This window comes from Octopus bimaculoides, chromosome 20 (genome assembly GCF_046866305.1).
Source record: "Octopus bimaculoides isolate indiv1 chromosome 20, ASM4686630v1, whole genome shotgun sequence".
Lineage (NCBI taxonomy): Eukaryota > Metazoa > Mollusca > Cephalopoda > Octopoda > Octopodidae > Octopus > Octopus bimaculoides.
Genome location: NC_142947.1, coordinates 44,394,490 through 44,412,204, shown reverse-complemented (window position 1 = coordinate 44,412,204; position 17,715 = coordinate 44,394,490). Strand labels below are relative to the sequence as shown.

General features: G+C 37.6%; 1 protein-coding gene across 2 annotated transcripts; it reads right to left on the bottom strand.

The window, feature by feature from the left end:
- Nucleotides 1-4,533: 4,533 nt before the first annotated feature.
- Nucleotides 4,534-11,229, bottom strand: LOC106878948 (uncharacterized). Of its 2 annotated transcripts, none has more exons than XM_014928323.3 (5): nucleotides 10,708-11,229; nucleotides 9,073-9,402; nucleotides 7,630-7,944; nucleotides 6,901-7,029; nucleotides 4,534-4,979 (listed from the first exon to the last, which is right to left on the bottom strand). In XM_014928323.3, the coding sequence occupies exons 1-4, from the start codon at nucleotides 10,826-10,828 to the stop codon at nucleotides 6,935-6,937; spliced, it is 861 nt and encodes a 286-aa protein (XP_014783809.1). In that variant the 5' UTR covers nucleotides 10,829-11,229; the 3' UTR covers nucleotides 4,534-4,979; nucleotides 6,901-6,934. The 2 variants fall into 2 exon arrangements, with proteins under 2 accessions (XP_014783809.1, XP_089194593.1); XM_089338467.1 differs by lacking the exon at nucleotides 10,708-11,229 and adding an exon at nucleotides 10,521-10,621.
- Nucleotides 11,230-17,715: the final 6,486 nt, after the last annotated feature.

Below are 17,715 nucleotides of genomic sequence, written 5' to 3'. Positions count from 1 at the left end.
AGAGAGAGAGAGAGAGAGAGAGAGAGAGAGAGAGAGAGAGAGAGAAGGGAGAGAGAAAGAGAGACACAGAGAAAGAAACAGGTAGACAGATAGAGAAAGAGAGAGAGCGTGAAGAAGAGATAGAGAGAGTGAAGAAGAGATAGAGAGAGTGAAGATAAGATAGAGAGAGAGAGAGAAGGGAGAGAGGGGAGAGAGGAAGAGAGACACAGAGAAAGAAACAGATAGAGAGAGAGTGAAGAAGAGATAGAGAGAGAGAGAGAGAGAAGGGAGAGAGGAAGAGAGACACAGAGAAAGAAACAGATAGACAGATAGAGAAAGAGAAAGAGAGTGAAGAAGAGATAGAGAGAGTGAAGAAGAGATAGAGAGAGTGAAGAAGAGATAGAGAGAGTGAAGAAGAGATAGAGAGAGTGAAGAAGAGATTGAGAGAGTGAAGAAGAGAGAGAGAGTGAGAGAGAGAGAGAGAGATGGGATATTTTGAGAACGTATTAGTCAGAAATAAAAAAGGTGACACACTCGTCGAGGATGGCACAGTTTAAATCCAATTTCAAATGTTTTTTTTCCTTTCAAAACCTTTACTGTGGGCTCCATAGAGACACAAAGAGAGAGAGAGAGAGAAAGTGAGAAGGGTGTAAAGAAGAAAGACACAAAGAAAGAAACAGATAGACAGATAGATAGATAGATAAAGAGAGAAAGCGAGAGAGAGATAAAGATAGATAGATATAGATAGATAGATAGATAGATAGATAGATAGATAGATAGATAGATAGGTAGGTAGGTAGGTAGATAGTTAGATAGGTAGGTAGGTAGGTAGATAGATAGATAAAGAGAGAGAGATAACGATAGATAAAGAGAGAGAGAGAGAGTGAGGAGGAGATAGAGAGAGTGAGAGAGAGAGGGAGGGAGAGGGAGAGAGAAATGGGATATTTTGTGAACATATTAGTCAGAAATAAAAAGAGGTGACACACTCGTCGAGGATGGCACAGTTTAAATCCAATTTCAAGTGTTTTTTTTCCCTTTCAAAGCCTTTATTGTGGGCTCCATAGAATTTTCCATCGACACTTGCTATCCTATGATCGTGGTACAACAGACAAAATATGATATGACTAACAAAACAAACAGGAATGGCTGTATGAGGTAAGAAGCTTGTTTTCCAGTCACATGGTTTCGGGTTCAGTCTCACTGCGCGGCATGTTGTCCACCAGGTGTCCATGACTGTAGTTAGGGCTGACCAGAAGTTTGTGAGTGAATTTAGTTGACGGGAAATGAAAGCACCATGTTGTATATATATATATATATATATGTGTATCGCAATGATAGATCGCTGACCATTACACACATTTTTTTCTCTCCTTCTTTCTTTCTGTGTTCCTTTCTGTGGAAGAGCTTAGGCTCGAAACGTTAAACGCTTTTTCAATTCCCGAGCGTTATAATAATACATCTGTTTGTTTTCTACACCACCTGTCTTCGTCTGTTGTTTATTTTGTGAATTCTCCCTATATATATATATATATATATATATATATATATATATGTACCTTCCTTTATATATATATATATACCCTATAATTTATTAATATATATATATATATATATATATATATATATATATATATATATATTAATAAATTATAGGGTAGCAAAAAAAATTTTTGAAATTTTATTTACCACCAGTGGTCTAGCGAGAGTAAAAAAAACAGTCAATAGACTATGTATTATTCATTTAAAATGCAGAGATGCCTATAATAGGACATCTACTCGCTAGAAATAGCAGCAAAAGACTACATACCACAAAAATTAGGGATAATTTCGAAAGGAAATGAAAAATAAAAACTTTTACCAATCTATATTCTGTACCATGGTTTCAAGTCAATTTTAGTAAGATAAAGATTATATATCTTACAAGGTCGGACTATCGTCAGCAGAAATGACCAGACAACATCCAAAAAGAATTTTATCATTATTAATAAATTATAGGGTAGCAAATTATCCCTAATTTTTGTGGTATGTAGTCTTTTGCTGCTATTTCTAGCGAGTAGATGTCCTATTATAGGCATCTCTGCATTTTAAATGAATAATACATAGTCTATTGACTGTTTTTTTACTCTCGCTAGACCACTGGTGGTAAATAAAATTTCTAAAATTTTTTTTGCTACCCTATAATTTATTAATAATGATAAAATTCTTTTTGGATGATTTTCTGAAGGAATTTCGGCATTTTTGTATTTGCTGCCGATTAGGTAAACCGCAAATACGCGGTATATTTTGAAAAATTAGACATAGGAACATGAACTATGCTGCTTATTCACTCGTGCTTCATATGTTGTCTGGTCATTTCTGCTGACGATAGTCCGACCTTGTAAGATATATAATCTTTATCTTACTAAAATTAACTTGAAACCATGGTACAGAATATAGATTGGTAAAAGTTTATATTTTTCATTTCCTTTCGAAATTATCTCTAATTTTTGTGGTATGTAGTCTTTTGCTGCTATTTCTAGCGAGTAGATGTCCTATTATAGGCATCTCTGCATTTTAAATGAATAATACATAGTCTATTGACTGTTTTTTTACTCTCGCTAGACCACTGGTGGTAAATAAAATTTCTAAAATTTTTTTTGCTACCCTATAATTTATTAATAATGATAAAATTCTTTTTGGATGATTTTCTGAAGGAATTTCGGCATTTTTGTATTTGCTGCCGATTAGGTAAACCGCAAATACGCGGTATATTTTGAAAAATTAGACATAGGAACACGAACCATGTTGCTTATTGACTCGTGCTTCATATGTTGTCTGGTCATTTCTGCTGACGATAGTCCGACCTTGTAAGATATATAATCTTTATCTTACTAAAATTGACTTGAAACCATGGTACAGAATATAGATTGGTAAAAGTTTTTATTTTTCATTTCCTTTCGAAATTATCCCTAATTTTTGTGGTATGTAGTCTTTTGCTGCTATTTCTAGCGAGTAGATGTCCTATTATAGGCATCTCTGCATTTTAAATGAAATATATATATATATATATATATATATATATATATATATATATATATATATATATATATATATATATATAAAGGAAGGTACATGTTTAAATGCGGGAGATTCACAAGGAGGTACATGAAAACACACGGAAGGTTCAATCGAATCTTTCGTGTGTTAACACGTACCTCCTTGAGAGGACAAGATCCCCTTCGCCTGACGAGTCGCCTGCAGTAGTCACCTCGCTTGGATATTTGCCACTTCCCATGTTCCGTTCACTATGAAACATATGTGGCCCGGATCTTATCTGCTCTATTCTTTAACTCTTGTATAATAGACACACACCCACATGTATGTATATAGGGAGACACCAATGTGCGTGAGTTGTGGATTTTGTATGTACGTTTTAAATATACATAATAAAATGTTTGTTTATGAATGTTTGAAGGAGTGTCATTACATGACAAATAACTGCGTATGTATATTAATCTGAAAAGATTCGTAAGTGTAAGGGAGGCAATGCTAATAGGGTGTCATTGTTTAACGATCTAAGGGAGAAATGTAATGCCGTCAGTACTCTTACTTTATTACTTGTTTCAGTCATTTGACTGCGGCCATGCTGGGGCACCGCCTTTAGTCGAGCAAATCGACCCCAGGTCTCATTCTTTGTAAGCCTAGTACTTATTGTATCGGTCTGTTTTGACGAACCGCTAAGTTACGAGGACGTAAACACACCAGCATCGGTTGTCAAGCGATGTTGGGGTGGACAAACACACACACACACACACACACACACACACACACACACACACACACGCACACACACACACGCACGCACGCACACACACACATATATATACATATATACCACGGGCTTCTTTCAGTTTCCGTCTACTAAATCCACTCACAAGGCTTTGGTCGGCTCGAGGCTATAGCAGAAGACACTTGCCCAAGGTGCCATGCAGTGGGACTGAACCCGGGACAATGTGGTTCGTAAGCAAGCTACTTACCACACAGCCACTCCTACGCCTATGAACACTTTATGAGTCACATGACAGTAAAATTCAATAAGTTGTTTAAGGTGTTTTACACTTGATTCCTTTAACTTCATTAACGAAAAGATATCCAACATGGAATCTATCTATCTATCTATCTATCTATCTATCTATCTATCTATCTATGGTGTATATACATGTACATATATGTATATATAAATATATATATTCACGTACAAGGTGCAGTGAATAAACTGTTGTCTAAATTACGCAAACATTGACATCTCGTTTTAACAGATATATTTACCAAAATTACACAAAAGTATCTTGAAATACTAAAGAATAAATTTATTCAATAAAATCGCCGATGGCTTCCACTACGGCAACCAGATGACGTCAGAATCTCCTGCAATTCCTCAGGATGGTCCCCTTGTTTATATTGGTAAATGCTGCCATAATCCTTGCCTTCAGGTCATCTTTGGTGTTACAAGAAGTTTTGATGAATACTCTTTCCCTAGCCGTATTCTTTAAGCAAATCTCCCAAAGCCAGACAGATTTTCAATTGCTTTTATTTATTTCAGGCGGGGTTTATACATAAAATTTGTAAATAATATACAATCGTAGTCTATTAATACATTTCCTGTAACAATAATGTTTAACTTTTAAATCAGCATAATTTTGATGTTTTTCTTAAACAATTTTAGTTCTAACTATTTTGTTAACTTTAACCTGTTGAAACTATGTCAACCTATCCAGGCTGCCTGTACATATAATACTGTAACTCCAAATGTTGAATTGTTAATATTGTTAGTTGTTTATATTACTACAGTTAGTATTTCTACAGTTAGTGATTTACAAGGATTACAATTAACATATAAGATTAGCATTGAATATTTGATAAAGATATTGTAGAATTTGGATCGGGAAAAGTTCCATGGATGTTGTCATCATCACTTAAAACGCTGGTCGATTCCAAAGTCAGTTAACGGGAATAGGAATCTGTAAATAAATGAAGAAAGAAATAATTAAGTAAATAAATTCTTGGGTAATCCTTTGAAGTGAGTTTAGACAACTTTCTATGGTGTCTGTCGGACTAGTGGTGTCGGTAGCTGGAAGCTTAATTTAAGTGGGACAAACACCAAAGAATAGAACGATAAAAGAAAAATCACAGGAAAACACACCAACAGGGGAAGTAACCAACCTTTCGAATGGGACGAGACTCGGGTTTGAGAGAAATAACACCAAAGAATAAATGAATATACAGAGGCGTATTGATATGTATTTAGTGTCAATGTAAAGCTAGGCCCACGAGGGTATTTTGTGTTGCTGAGGACGTGTATAGGCTTCTTGTGTGTTTGTGTGAACTGAGAGACTTGTTCGACGAGTTTGTTGAATAAACTGGTGCAATATGGGTAACCAGTCGTTCTTTGATTCTCCCCAAGTAAGAACAAATTCCAACAAAACCATAAATCGAACCGGATGCACCTGAGACGCGTATGTTCAGTCCCCAATGTTGTATTCGCGGTATTGTCTCTGGTGGTCGTAGTGAGGTGAGGGATGAGGATTATATTATTGAAAATTTACTCTTTCCCTCTGGACCCCAGAATCAATGCCACCACCTACATCGGCTTGTTGGTCACTTTTAAACCCTCGGCGGGTGGATTGCCCAAGAAAAACGCGGCATGTGTTTTTGGCATGACTGAATTCTCGTCAACATGGTTCTTGTGTCACAGCAGTTGTTGGTCGGGAATATTCATAAATACGTGACCACCCAGCAGGACTAATACATCTGGAGAGTTGTTGAGAGAGAAAGACAGGGAGGAGGAGATATGGAGAAAGAGAGACAGAGAGAGGGGAGAAAGAGTGAGAGAGAGGGAGAGAGAGGGAAAGAAAAAGAGAGAGGGAAAGAAAAAGAGAGAGGGAAAGAAAAAGAGAGAGTGAGAGGAGGGGAGAGAGTGAGAAAGCAAGGAGTGACGGAAAGACAGGGAGAGAGAAAGGAGAGAGAGAAAGAAGAGGAGTGAAAGAGAGAGGGACAGGTTGGCTGCTTCTTCTTATCACAGACACGTTGAAGGCTGCCATTTTGTATGCGATGTGTAAAACAAAGGGAAACCACTCGATCCTTGGAAACGGTCTTTTCTGTGGATTTAACGAGGCCATCATCCATGTTGTTGTTGTTGTTGTTGGCACTCCGTCGCTTACGACGTCGAGGTTTCCAGTTGATCCGATCAACGGAACAACTTGCTCGTGAAATTAATGTGCAAGTGGCTGAGCACTCCACAGACACCTGTACCCTTAACGTAGTTCTCGGGGATATTCAGCGTGACACAGAGTGTGACAAGGCTGACCCTTTGAAATACAGGCACAACAAAAACAGAAAGTAAGAGTGAGAGAAAGTTGTGGCGAAAGAGTACAGCCGGGTTCACCACCACTCCCTGCCGGAGCCTCGTGGAGCTTTTAGGTGTTTTCGCTCAATAAACACTCACAACGCCCGGTCTGGGGATCGAAACCGCGATCCTATGACCACTGGGCCATTGCGCCTCCACCATCATCCATGTAGAGAGTGGTGTTTTTGAATAACTGGTTTATTTGATATATTAAACGGCCGATGTCTGTGACATTTTGTTCATATAACTGTTGGTGGACACTTTGCAGAATGGAGATCTTAGGCCCCATGCAGAGCGAGGTCCACAGCTTTATGGGTTTACCGTACCAAGAAGTTTCTACATCTTAAAGATAGATTTCATTGCAGCATTCCACACACACACACACACACACACACCCACACCCACCCACCCATGTATATGAAGAGGGCGAAAATGAGTGTGCAGAGCGATAAGGTTTAGAAAGGAGATGAACGAGAGGAAAATTAAGAAGCAGAAAAAAAATAAAGCGGAAAAGTAAGTAATTTATCTTTACAAACCTTCATGATCGTCTCTGTGTAAAAAAGAATGGCGCTATCGAGAAATTGCAACAGCCACAAGCAGAAGAATGAGATTGACGACCAAAATCCATTTAGAGTATAATATACCAGCAGGAGCACTGCTAGCAACTGTAAGACAAAATATAGATGCATCAAAAAATATTTACGGATATATTCTTGTTTATATATGTACTTATATGCGCGTATGTATATACGTACTCTATATGTTTTTATGATATATAAGTTTAAAATTACAGTCTGCTAACGCCCAACACTCTCTGATTTCAAACCTAACGAGAAACTGTTCTGTTATGCAAATTAAGAAACCACGTGTTACTTTCAAACTGCATCCATTGGCTGGAAGGATTTCCGAAGAGCAATGACGTCAGATGTGCTAGATATACAGGTGTACAAGAATAACAAATAGGGAAGGTAGATATGAGATATCTTCAGTAACTAGTTGGGATGGCTTCTAGAAATAAGCGGTTCGTTTCAATCATATATATGACCCAATTGCTGCTGCCGTTTCAGACAAAGAATTTTATAAATGCATTCAATATTTAAACAGTCGTCCATAAACATCTTAAGAATGCAACAATGTTTTCTGTCAGAAAAGCGACAAACTGCACGGAACACAACACGTGGCCTGTAACAATCGTCTCCATATTTTAAGAAAGAAAAAATATAAAAACAGTGAGCAATATAACACAAAACAAAATGTCTGCTTACTTATTATAGGGGGGTCGATTATCTCTGTATGTGTCTGGTTAAATACTGTACAAGAAACAGCTGAACGGTGAGTAAAATCATCATATTGTACATTATATCGATAGAATGAAGTTACTTCACCATAACATTTGTTAGAATGCCAAACATTCAATCTGTCTTCTTTCACAATTTCATTTCTACCGTTTGTTAATCTCCATTGAAAGACGACAACCCCTGGAAAAGGCAATGCTACATTTGCTGTGCATTTGAATGTAGCTGTCCTGCTCATTTGAAAGTCATTCTCGGCAAGTGCCAGGCTCTTAATAGAAGATTTCACTGAAAATAAAATAAACGTTAGAAGAATAATTACACAATAACATATCCGGTGGATGCATTGATGCAAACTTATAATGTTGATACAAATTTTAAATGAAGAACATCTCTGAAACTTAAAGATGCTATTTTCAAGGGTTTCACTCTCTTATTTTATAAAGAATTGCTAGAGCAGGGTAGAGCACAGTTTACATGGTGACAATACCTACATAAAGACCTAAGTATACATACATACATACATACATACATACATACATACATACATACATACAAAAATATCCTGATGTTGATGTTGAAATTCCATTGAAGGAGACTTCAATGGAATTGACACACACACACACACACACACACACTTATCAGGCTGAGTAAAAAGTAAGCAACATTTTGAAACATGAAATTCATCACAATATATTTCAACAATGGAGAAATTTTATTCATCAAAGTAAGTACCATTGCAATCAACACATTTTATTCTGGTAACATAAAAATCTTGAGTTCCAGAGCTGATGAACTCTCTGAACGCACTTTCAGCATCAGTTTGATTTTTGAACTCCTTCTCTCGCAGGAAGCTGTCAAGGGGCTTGAAAAAGTGGTCGTCGATAGGAGAAAGGTCTGGGGAATAAACTGGGTGGGGAAGAACTTCGTTGCCAAGTTCCCCCAACTTCTGGAGCGTCATTCGTGAAACGTGTGGTCGAGCATTTTCATGAATGGACTGAAAAGTACAAACTACGAAATTGTAAGAATGTGAACAACGAGGAGAATGTCATTGCAGTAGTTGTTGAGGCACTCGGAACACTAACAGCCAAGTTCGAGAATTATGTCAGAGAAATCGTAATTGGTATAAGAGTAGAACAAACTCCCAAAACTGCTCTGCTGGGAAAAGATTTTGAAATTGGTGGTGGGATGTTGAATGTCTCCCACGATAATTAACAACACAACCGAGTATCCAAAGCTTATAATGTGCGGAAAGAGGCCTTGTGGTGAGACCTCTGACAGAATCTACCAGAGCAAACAAGACCGAGCACTCTGCGAAGTAAAACAACAATAATAGTAATAGACTTTGTAAATGCTGCAATTATAAAAATAATAATGTTGAATAGTGAAAACTAATGACGTGGATTGTGAACTGACCTTTTAGAAACTTTATACTGGAAATATCTCCGTCTCTTAACCAACAACTGTATAAGCCCACATCCTTGCAATTGAGGTTCTTTTTCCAGCATTTGAACACACCAGAATTCGATGAATATCGCATGAAAGTACAACTGAAATCTTTCTCATACATCTTCGTTTCAAAGACTCCAAAGCTTTGGTTGTATTGCATCTCTACAACGGAAGTGCTGTTTCGCATGAGCCTGAACCAAACAAGATTGTTCGTATAATATGAACATACAATATTCATTGTTTTTCCTTCTCCAATGGTGAAACCGTCAGCAGGTGACAGGTTGGTCATTTCAATAGCTATAAAAGATAAAAAAATGGAGGAGGGGAAATTTATTCAAAAGTCACATACAGATGGACAAAAACGAAAAAAAAAAAAAAAGAAACAGTAGAAGAGAAAGAGGAAGAAGGGGAAAAAAGAAGAGAGTACAGAAAATGATGGAAAAGAAGAAAGAAAAGGAATGTTAATTACAGTAAACAACAAACAAGAAGAAAGAAATTTTGTCTGAATTTCTGAGACCAAGAGTTACCGTTCGTGTATACATATCTGGACTAATGTCCTCCTCATCTTGCTCATTATAGTCGCAATGTTCCCGCTGTTGTAAGGCGACGAGCTGGCAGAAACGTTAGCACGCTGGGCGAAATGTTTAGCGGTATTTCGTCTATCTTTACGTTCTGAGTTCAAATTCCGCCGAGGTCGGCTTTGCGTTACAGTCTTTCGGGGTCGATAACTTAAGCACCAGTTGCGTACTGGGGTCGATCTAATCGACTGGCCCCGCCCCCACAAAAATTTCGGGCCTTGTGCCTAGCGTGGAAAAGAAAAGAATGCTTCACCTATTGTATCCTCCGGACATCTTCAGATACCTCTCCTATTAAGTAATATTTCCAGAATCTTGTAACGTACCCTTTATTTAGTTCACGGGGTTAGATCATCTTCATTCTGTTCTCCACCTGCCTCAAGTATTTTCTTTTTATTAATTAGTCTTTTTTTTAATTATGATGCTGACCAGAGATGTCATATAAGCTTAACTAACTCAAGTTTCCAAATACAAACATTAAACCTACGAACCACCACCCGATTATTACTAATCCTGGGTCGCTGACTGCAAAAATCGCCATCTGTTTGCTAAAAAGTGTGAGGTCCTTATTTATATTGAAATATAACGCAAAAGGACAATGAGGGGAACAGGTGAACTAATGGGAATTGAACCACGCAACTCTCACTTACTGGGAGAACATATTACAATATATTAATCTTAGATGGGAATGACGAGTTGCTCGAAGTTTTAGGGGTATTTGTTCTGGGGTGAGGATGAAATCCTCCCATATGAATTAATTTCTTGTTGAGAGCAAATTTATCTTGTGCAGTAGATAAATAATATAAAATTAGCGTATTGGAACAATTTATCTCTCCTTACTTTCTGGAAGAAATCATCCGAATCCCTTCTGAAGAGGGACCGGCTAACTTTAACGTCCCCAAGATACAGCGTACATCATGAGAGAGAGAGAGAGAGAGAGAGAGAGAGAGAGAGAGAGAGAGAGAGGGTGGGAGGGACAAAGAGAAAGGTTAGAGGTGAGAAAATAAAGTTAGTGTCCTTTACTTACAGGCTGAAGTGTAAGGAGACATCATCACTATCATCACCATCATCGACATCAACAGTTTGGCAGACAAACGAGAGGAGCCCCAGGTCCCCTCAGCAACTGTAATATAACCACACGACATCATACTTGAAGAATTTTCCAATAGTTCTTCGTGACTAATTATATTGTTCGTGATATAATGAAGTTAATTAAGAGATATGTACAAATCCGAAACTAACAGGAATATAAGAGTGGTTGTTATAAGTGAACTTGTTCTAGACGTAACAACACAAACAGTTCGCAATTAAAATGTGATAATCACGTGACATCTGGTTTTATTTGTTTAGAATCATTTCATTGGAAACTGAACACTTCATTTCCAATAAATAGAAATTTAGGAATGTATAAGATTACATACACGTAGAAGGATTTGATTTGAACAAAAGAGAAAGGAACAAACATATGAAGAAAACAGGTTTTCCTTATTTCCAACTGACTGTTCTGGTTTAGTTTATCAGACAAATGAATAGAAGGGTCAAGTTTCGTGAGAGGTATAACACGTAGAAAAGAAAGACTAAGAACCAAGGAGAGAGGAGGGGATTGAGTGAAAGAGAGAGGGAATGCAAGTGGTTTGGTTTGAGTGATAGTAAAAAACAGAGAAAGAGAGAGAGAGAGAGAGAGAGAGAGAGAGAGAAAGAGAGAGAGAGAGATAGAGAGAGAGAGAGAGAGAGAGAGAGAGAGAGAGAGATTGATATATATATATATATATATATATATATATATATATATATATAACGTTGACCACTAACGTGGACATTTAATGTGCTAGAAATAGATCACATCTTGTGTCTACTAAGACTTAAATTGATTTTTTTCGGTGATTTGTTTTCGGTAATTTTAAATGTCTTGTCCGCTTACGCTTTGGTATTCCACTGAATTTCGTTTTGAGAACAATTTAGGTCTTAGTAGACACAAGATGTGATCTATTTCTAGCACATTAAATGTCCACGTTAGTGGTCAACGTTATATATAAAAATATACTTTAATCCCCTGAGATCGCAGATATTGTTTCTGAATCTCTTTGATTCTTTAAATGTGCTAGCTTCCTGGTAATAAATCGATATTAATTAATATATGATTTTTTACCCTATGTTTTAATATATATATATATATATATATATATATATATATATATATATATATATATATATAGAGAGAGAGAGAGAGAGAGAGAGAGAGAGAGAAAGGGGGAGAGAGACCTATTAGGAAGAGCTAGAAGTCGAGTGAAGCGGGAATGAGAAGGAAAGGACTTAAGTTCGAGATTAGTAAAAGAGAAATTGTGGATGAATAATATTAAAAGGAATATGTCAGTTTGAGAGTAAATAAATGAATGAATGTAAAAGAAAGTAGGAGAGAGCAGAGAGAGAGAGGAAGACGGAGAAAATGAGAGAAGAGAGTGGAAGAAAGAGGCAGAGAAAGGGAGAAAGAGAAAGAGAGTTGGGACATTTTGAGAACATATTAGTCAGAAATAAAAAGAGGTGGCACACTCGTCGAGGATGGCACAGTTTAAATCCAATTTCAAGTGTTTTTTTTCTTCTTTCAAAACCTTTATTATGGGCTCCATAGAATTTTCCGTCAACATTTGCTGTCTTATATATTTGAATAAATTCACTCCGTGATCGAAACTGCGTTTACTGCGGTCTAAATCTTAACATACACGTGGGTATAAAAGAAAGATATGAATTATACTCGGCCGTATATTTTTGCGAGTGTGGATAGATATAGGATATTCGATGACGCAGATCGTGTGCATATTTTTGAAATACTCGCAAACTTATATGGAGTACTGCGCTGAACAGTAACAGTAAGTAAAATCATTTTTTACTTCGAAACGCATCCATAGTTGACCCGGCCTTGTTGATTCCTTATTTTTCTTTTGTTTGCCAACAATAAAGTGTGTTATTTTATTTATATTATTATATTACACCTCCATTACATCCCTATTTAGTATCTTTTTTTCATTAATCATCCAATATAACTCACATACTGTACACATAATGAGTAACCTTCTGCCAGCATTTGAGATTACACAATTGCTAACTTTTATAACTATTTGACCTTTATTCTAACTTTTGAATAGACACAACTGGTAACACATACACCAGTTTGTTTATTATTAATAAAACTTCTTTTCAGAAATAACCATATTAACACATCCTTAACAACAAAAAAATGCCTGATACGCTCTCACATTTTTATATTTTTATATTCTATATGCATATATATTTGGATATATACTTATGTACATGTGTATATATTTGTGTATGTATGTATATGCATACATATGTGTGAACAGTTATGCGTGTGTATGTGTATGTACACGTGATTGTCTATAGAAGTTAATGTGTGTGTGTGTGTATATATATATATATATATATATGTGAAGGGGATGGGGAGGAACAGGATTGGCAAATAGTTACCCCACCCCCTAATGGAAAGAAAAGAAGAGAGAAGACGGGTAGGTTTGAACATACGGAGATGGACAGTAGTATCAGCAACAATAACACACCATCCCGAACAACAGTTCCATTGACGCAGACGGTAATAACAACATCACCATCACTATCTCTACAACCATCACCGAACCTATTTAATTTACACACACAGCAGTTAAACTACACCCCATCAAACAAACAAAAACCCGGAAATTATAAACTTGACACCCATCAAACAAACAAAAATCAGAAATTATAAACACAGAAAAGAAAGCATTAACGCAAGACATTCAACGTTACATTGACATTAACCACAGCGCCCTCGTCAACGCTGAGATACCACAGCACCTAAAAATGATCGATACAACAGGGAGCGCGTTAAAAGAATAAACATCCTGCCTTTGCAGGGGATTTTCAAAAGTCATTTAACAAAAGACTTTATAGTGACTTGCTGGGGAAAACACCCAGATCCAGTGAGAGGGACGGGGAATGTACCTCCACTTATCCCCCAACAACACCTCGGTAAGAAGCCCTCTCCTACTTCCTTACTCTCTCAGTGTTTAACATTTCTGTGCTTAGGACAGACAGTACAAATGCCCGTTGCGTGAGGTCACCCTGGAAGCGACAGTCGTGGATCAAGCGTAGACCGAGACAGAGATCCAAACGCTCACAGCTCTCAGTCAGTCGGACAATGCGGTCGGTGGTAGCTCCACCATGGATTTCTATATGGGATTAGTGGAAGGCAAGAGAGACGACGTTCTGTGGGAAACTCTGGGAGTTGCGGATGAAGCATTGTTCTAGGAATTCTACCGCAAACATATTTGTCGCAGGAAAATTCGCCTCAGGATTCTTGGCCGTAACAAACTTTCCGGACACGCATCAGCATGATCGATTTCCAGTAACTGAAACAAAGCTAAAATACAAATAAATTTTTGATTACAGAGTATGCTCCCTTTAACATACACTACAAATATTTAATATGGTAATTATATAGAGGGAAGCAGCAACTCAATGTAAGTCACCTCTTTTCTGCTAAGAACATGGCCTTTCTTTGTTTCCACTGCTGTAAAAGGTCCATACTTAAATTTTTCCAATGTCTCCTTTCCGGAACTCTGTGTCGACGGCCGCAGCAACAGCAACAACAGTACAAGCAGGTACAGCACCGACAAGACACGCCCACCGAGATACATTGGATGTTTCGGGAACTCTTTCAAGCAACGTCTCTGGTCCTCCTTCAGGGTTCTGGAAAGGAGATACGTAAAACACTGACCAGCTACGTCTGGCAAGTAGGAGACGATGGGATTCCATACTGGATCTCATGGAAAATCTTCGAGAAACCAGGCCCCTACATCAACGGGACGAAGCGTTGCAATTTATGCATAGCTGAACACGCGAGAATCCTAAAAGACTCGCTCGAACCAGGGAACATCCTTAACTCCAGAACGGAGATTTTTGTGCCATGTTTACATTTCAGGAGGTTCCTGCTAGCTTTTTGTAGCTGGCAAATGGCGGCACAGCCGGAAGTCGATCGCCAATAGCAAAGGGAGATAATCCCCAACTGTTACCTTTGAATAGTAAAGAATTTCCCCCTCCATATTGCTAAGATATCTCGGGCCAACAGGGTTTTGGAATCTGACGATTCGCCATAAAGCTAAACCCGTTATAGACGGGAAACCTAAGGAAAACTCATAAACCGATCTTCATATATATATATATATATATATATTCCCTTTACACCGGCATGGTCACATGCTTCCGGTCAATAATCCTTTCCTTCCTTGGCTTTCGCCAAGTAACGCACGCCACCACTTTGTCTCTCTCGGTTCCGTGCTTCATCGCGTTCATACACACATAATTTTTCTCGTCTGGCCGTAAAGCCTTTTCTGTTTGTTTTCCTGTCTTGTTTTTTGTCCGCCACTACATTCCTCCATGGCTAGATTTAATTTGCGTATACAAATTTAATCTGCGATCCATGGGACGAGCCGTTTTAACGATGCGTCCTGCCCGAAGCTCGTCGAAACGCCGGTGTTAAAACGTGGGTAGCTGATGAAGTAGAATGTTCTCTATGTGGCTCGTGTGTTCTCGTCTACGTTTGTTTGCAATGTCCTGTACCCAGATATGCACCTATACATACAGGTGGATGTCGGTATGCACATACCTGTACGTATATATGCATATACTCATTTACTTTTGTTTTTACGATTGAACGCAGCGTCTCAGAAAAATTGTAAGTAGTTTTCGTAAACTTATCCTCCGACGCTACTCTATCTCTTTCTCTTTCTCTTTCCTTTCTCCCCCCCTCGTTCTTCCTCTCTACTACTACGTATCTCGCCTTACCCCTCTTGTTCTTCCTCTGTTACTACTACGTATCTCCTTTTCCCCCTCGTATTTCCTCTCTTTCTCTTTTCCTCTCGTTGCTCACCTATTCTTCTACTTCCTCCCTCTCTTTCTCCCTCTACCACTCTCTCTCTTCCCTTTACACCGGCATGGTCACATGCTTCCGGTCAATAATCCTTTCCTTCCTTGGCTTTCGCCAAGTAACGCACGCCACCACTTTGTCTCTCTCGGTTCCGTGCCTCATCGCGTTCATACACACATAATTTTTCTCGTCTGGCCGTAAAGCCTTTTCTGTTTGTTTTCCTGTCTTGTTTTTTGTCCGCCACTACATTCCTCCATGGCTAGATTTAATTTGCGTATACAAATTTAATCTGCGATCCATGGGACGAGCCGTTTTAACGATGCGTCCTGCCCGAAGCTCGTCGAAACGCCGGTGTTAAAACGTGGGTAGCTGATGAAGTAGAATGTTCTCTATGTGGCTCGTGTGTTCTCGTCTACGTTTGTTTGCAATGTCCTGTACCCAGATATGCACCTATACATACAGGTGGATGTCGGTATGCAAATACCTGTACGTATATATGCATATACTCATTTACTTTTATATATATATATATATATATATATATATACATATATATATACATACATATATATATATATATATATATGTGTGTGTGTGTGTGTGTGTGTGTGTGTATGGTGGACTCACCCGTCGGTTTCAATGTATGAGGCTCCGACAACGTAGTCTTTCTTTGTCAGTCATAATGATGATGTCTAATTTTACATTTAAGTCCCACCTACGATTTCCAAAGAAGGCCACAGATGCTGCTAGCATGAGGATTACAAATCAGTGTAGGTGCTATATATGCAGCTGCTTTTGTCTTTTGCCTTGCAGCCCGAATGCTGGTTGAAACAAAGTTTTTAACACCATTTTGATGCAACGATTTCCATTGTGTTCGTTCAGAAGCTGTTCGCTCAAAGGTGTTGTGAGTTTTCAGTTCTAAGAGGTTACTCTTCAGCCTGTCTTTACATCTGAGCTTTGGTCCATCAAAATTCCTGTGCCCACACTGAAGCTTTGGTATGCACTTCGGAGCACAAAACTAATTATCGGAGTAAATAAGTGCAAATTCAATGAATTATTTTTCCCTAAACATATTTTTTAAGAAAATCTCCAAAAGACAGACACATTTTCAATTGCTTTATTTATCATAATTCCACACGGATTTTACATATAAAATTGATATATATATATAAGATACAATCCAAATCCCTTGATTTAATTCATGAAACAATAATGTTTAACTTTTAAATCAAAATAATTTTGCTGTAGTTCTTAGATAATTTTACTTCTGACTCCTTTGTTAACAAATGTTCGCTTTAGTCTGATGGAACTAAATACATTCAGTATGCTTGTGCATTATCGTGTAACTAAAATGCGGAATTGCTAATATTATTGGGCTTGGTGCATAATTATTGCGGCTTTTATTCAACAAAAACAAATAACAATATTTAAGAAACAGCTCTTTAAATGACGGCCTGACCGTCTGCCAAACAAATGGGAAGCAGTAATTGAAGTAGATGGTGAATATGTTCCGGAATAATCATTTAAAGATGTTTTTGTTACATGTTGTCATTGTTTTTGTTGAATAAATTTGTAGAAAAAATGCCGCAATAATTATGCACCGACCTAATATTAGTTGTTTATATTACTACAGTTAGTATTTCTACAGTTAGTATTTCTACAGTTAGTGACTTACAAGGATTATAATTAACATGTTTAATTAGTATCTAAAAATATATAAAGTGTATATATAATCTTGGACAGGAGAAGTTCGATGGTTGTTGTACCGATCGCTAAAATCACTGGTCGATGCCAAATCCAAATAATGTCCATAGGAATCTGTAAATAAGTCAATGAATGCGTAAGGAATTCTTTGAATGGAATTTAGATAACTTTTGACAGTGCCACTCGAACCCGTGGTGTCGGTAGGTGGAACCTAAAGGTAAGAGGGATAAATATTAAAGAAGACAAGGATAAAAGAAAAATCACAGGAGAACACACCAACAGGGGAAGTAACCAACATTTCGAATGGGACGAGATTCGGGTGTGAGAGAAATAACACCAAAGAATAAATAAGCATACAGAAACGTATTGATATGTATTTAGTGTCAATGTAAAACTAGGCCCACGAGGGTATTT

Excerpts from the sequence above, each read along its gene's own strand:
- LOC106878948 (XM_014928323.3), bottom strand. The coding sequence starts at position 10,828 with ATGATGTCGTGTGGTTATATTACAGTTGCTGAGGGGACCTGGGGCTCC. Across the intron at positions 9,403-10,707 it reads GTCTCCTTACACTTCAGCCT|CTATTGAAATGACCAACCTG; the intron begins GTAAGTAAAGGA and ends TATCTTTTATAG. Across the intron at positions 7,945-9,072 it reads CAGTATAAAGTTTCTAAAAG|TGAAATCTTCTATTAAGAGC; the intron begins GTCAGTTCACAA and ends TTTTATTTTCAG.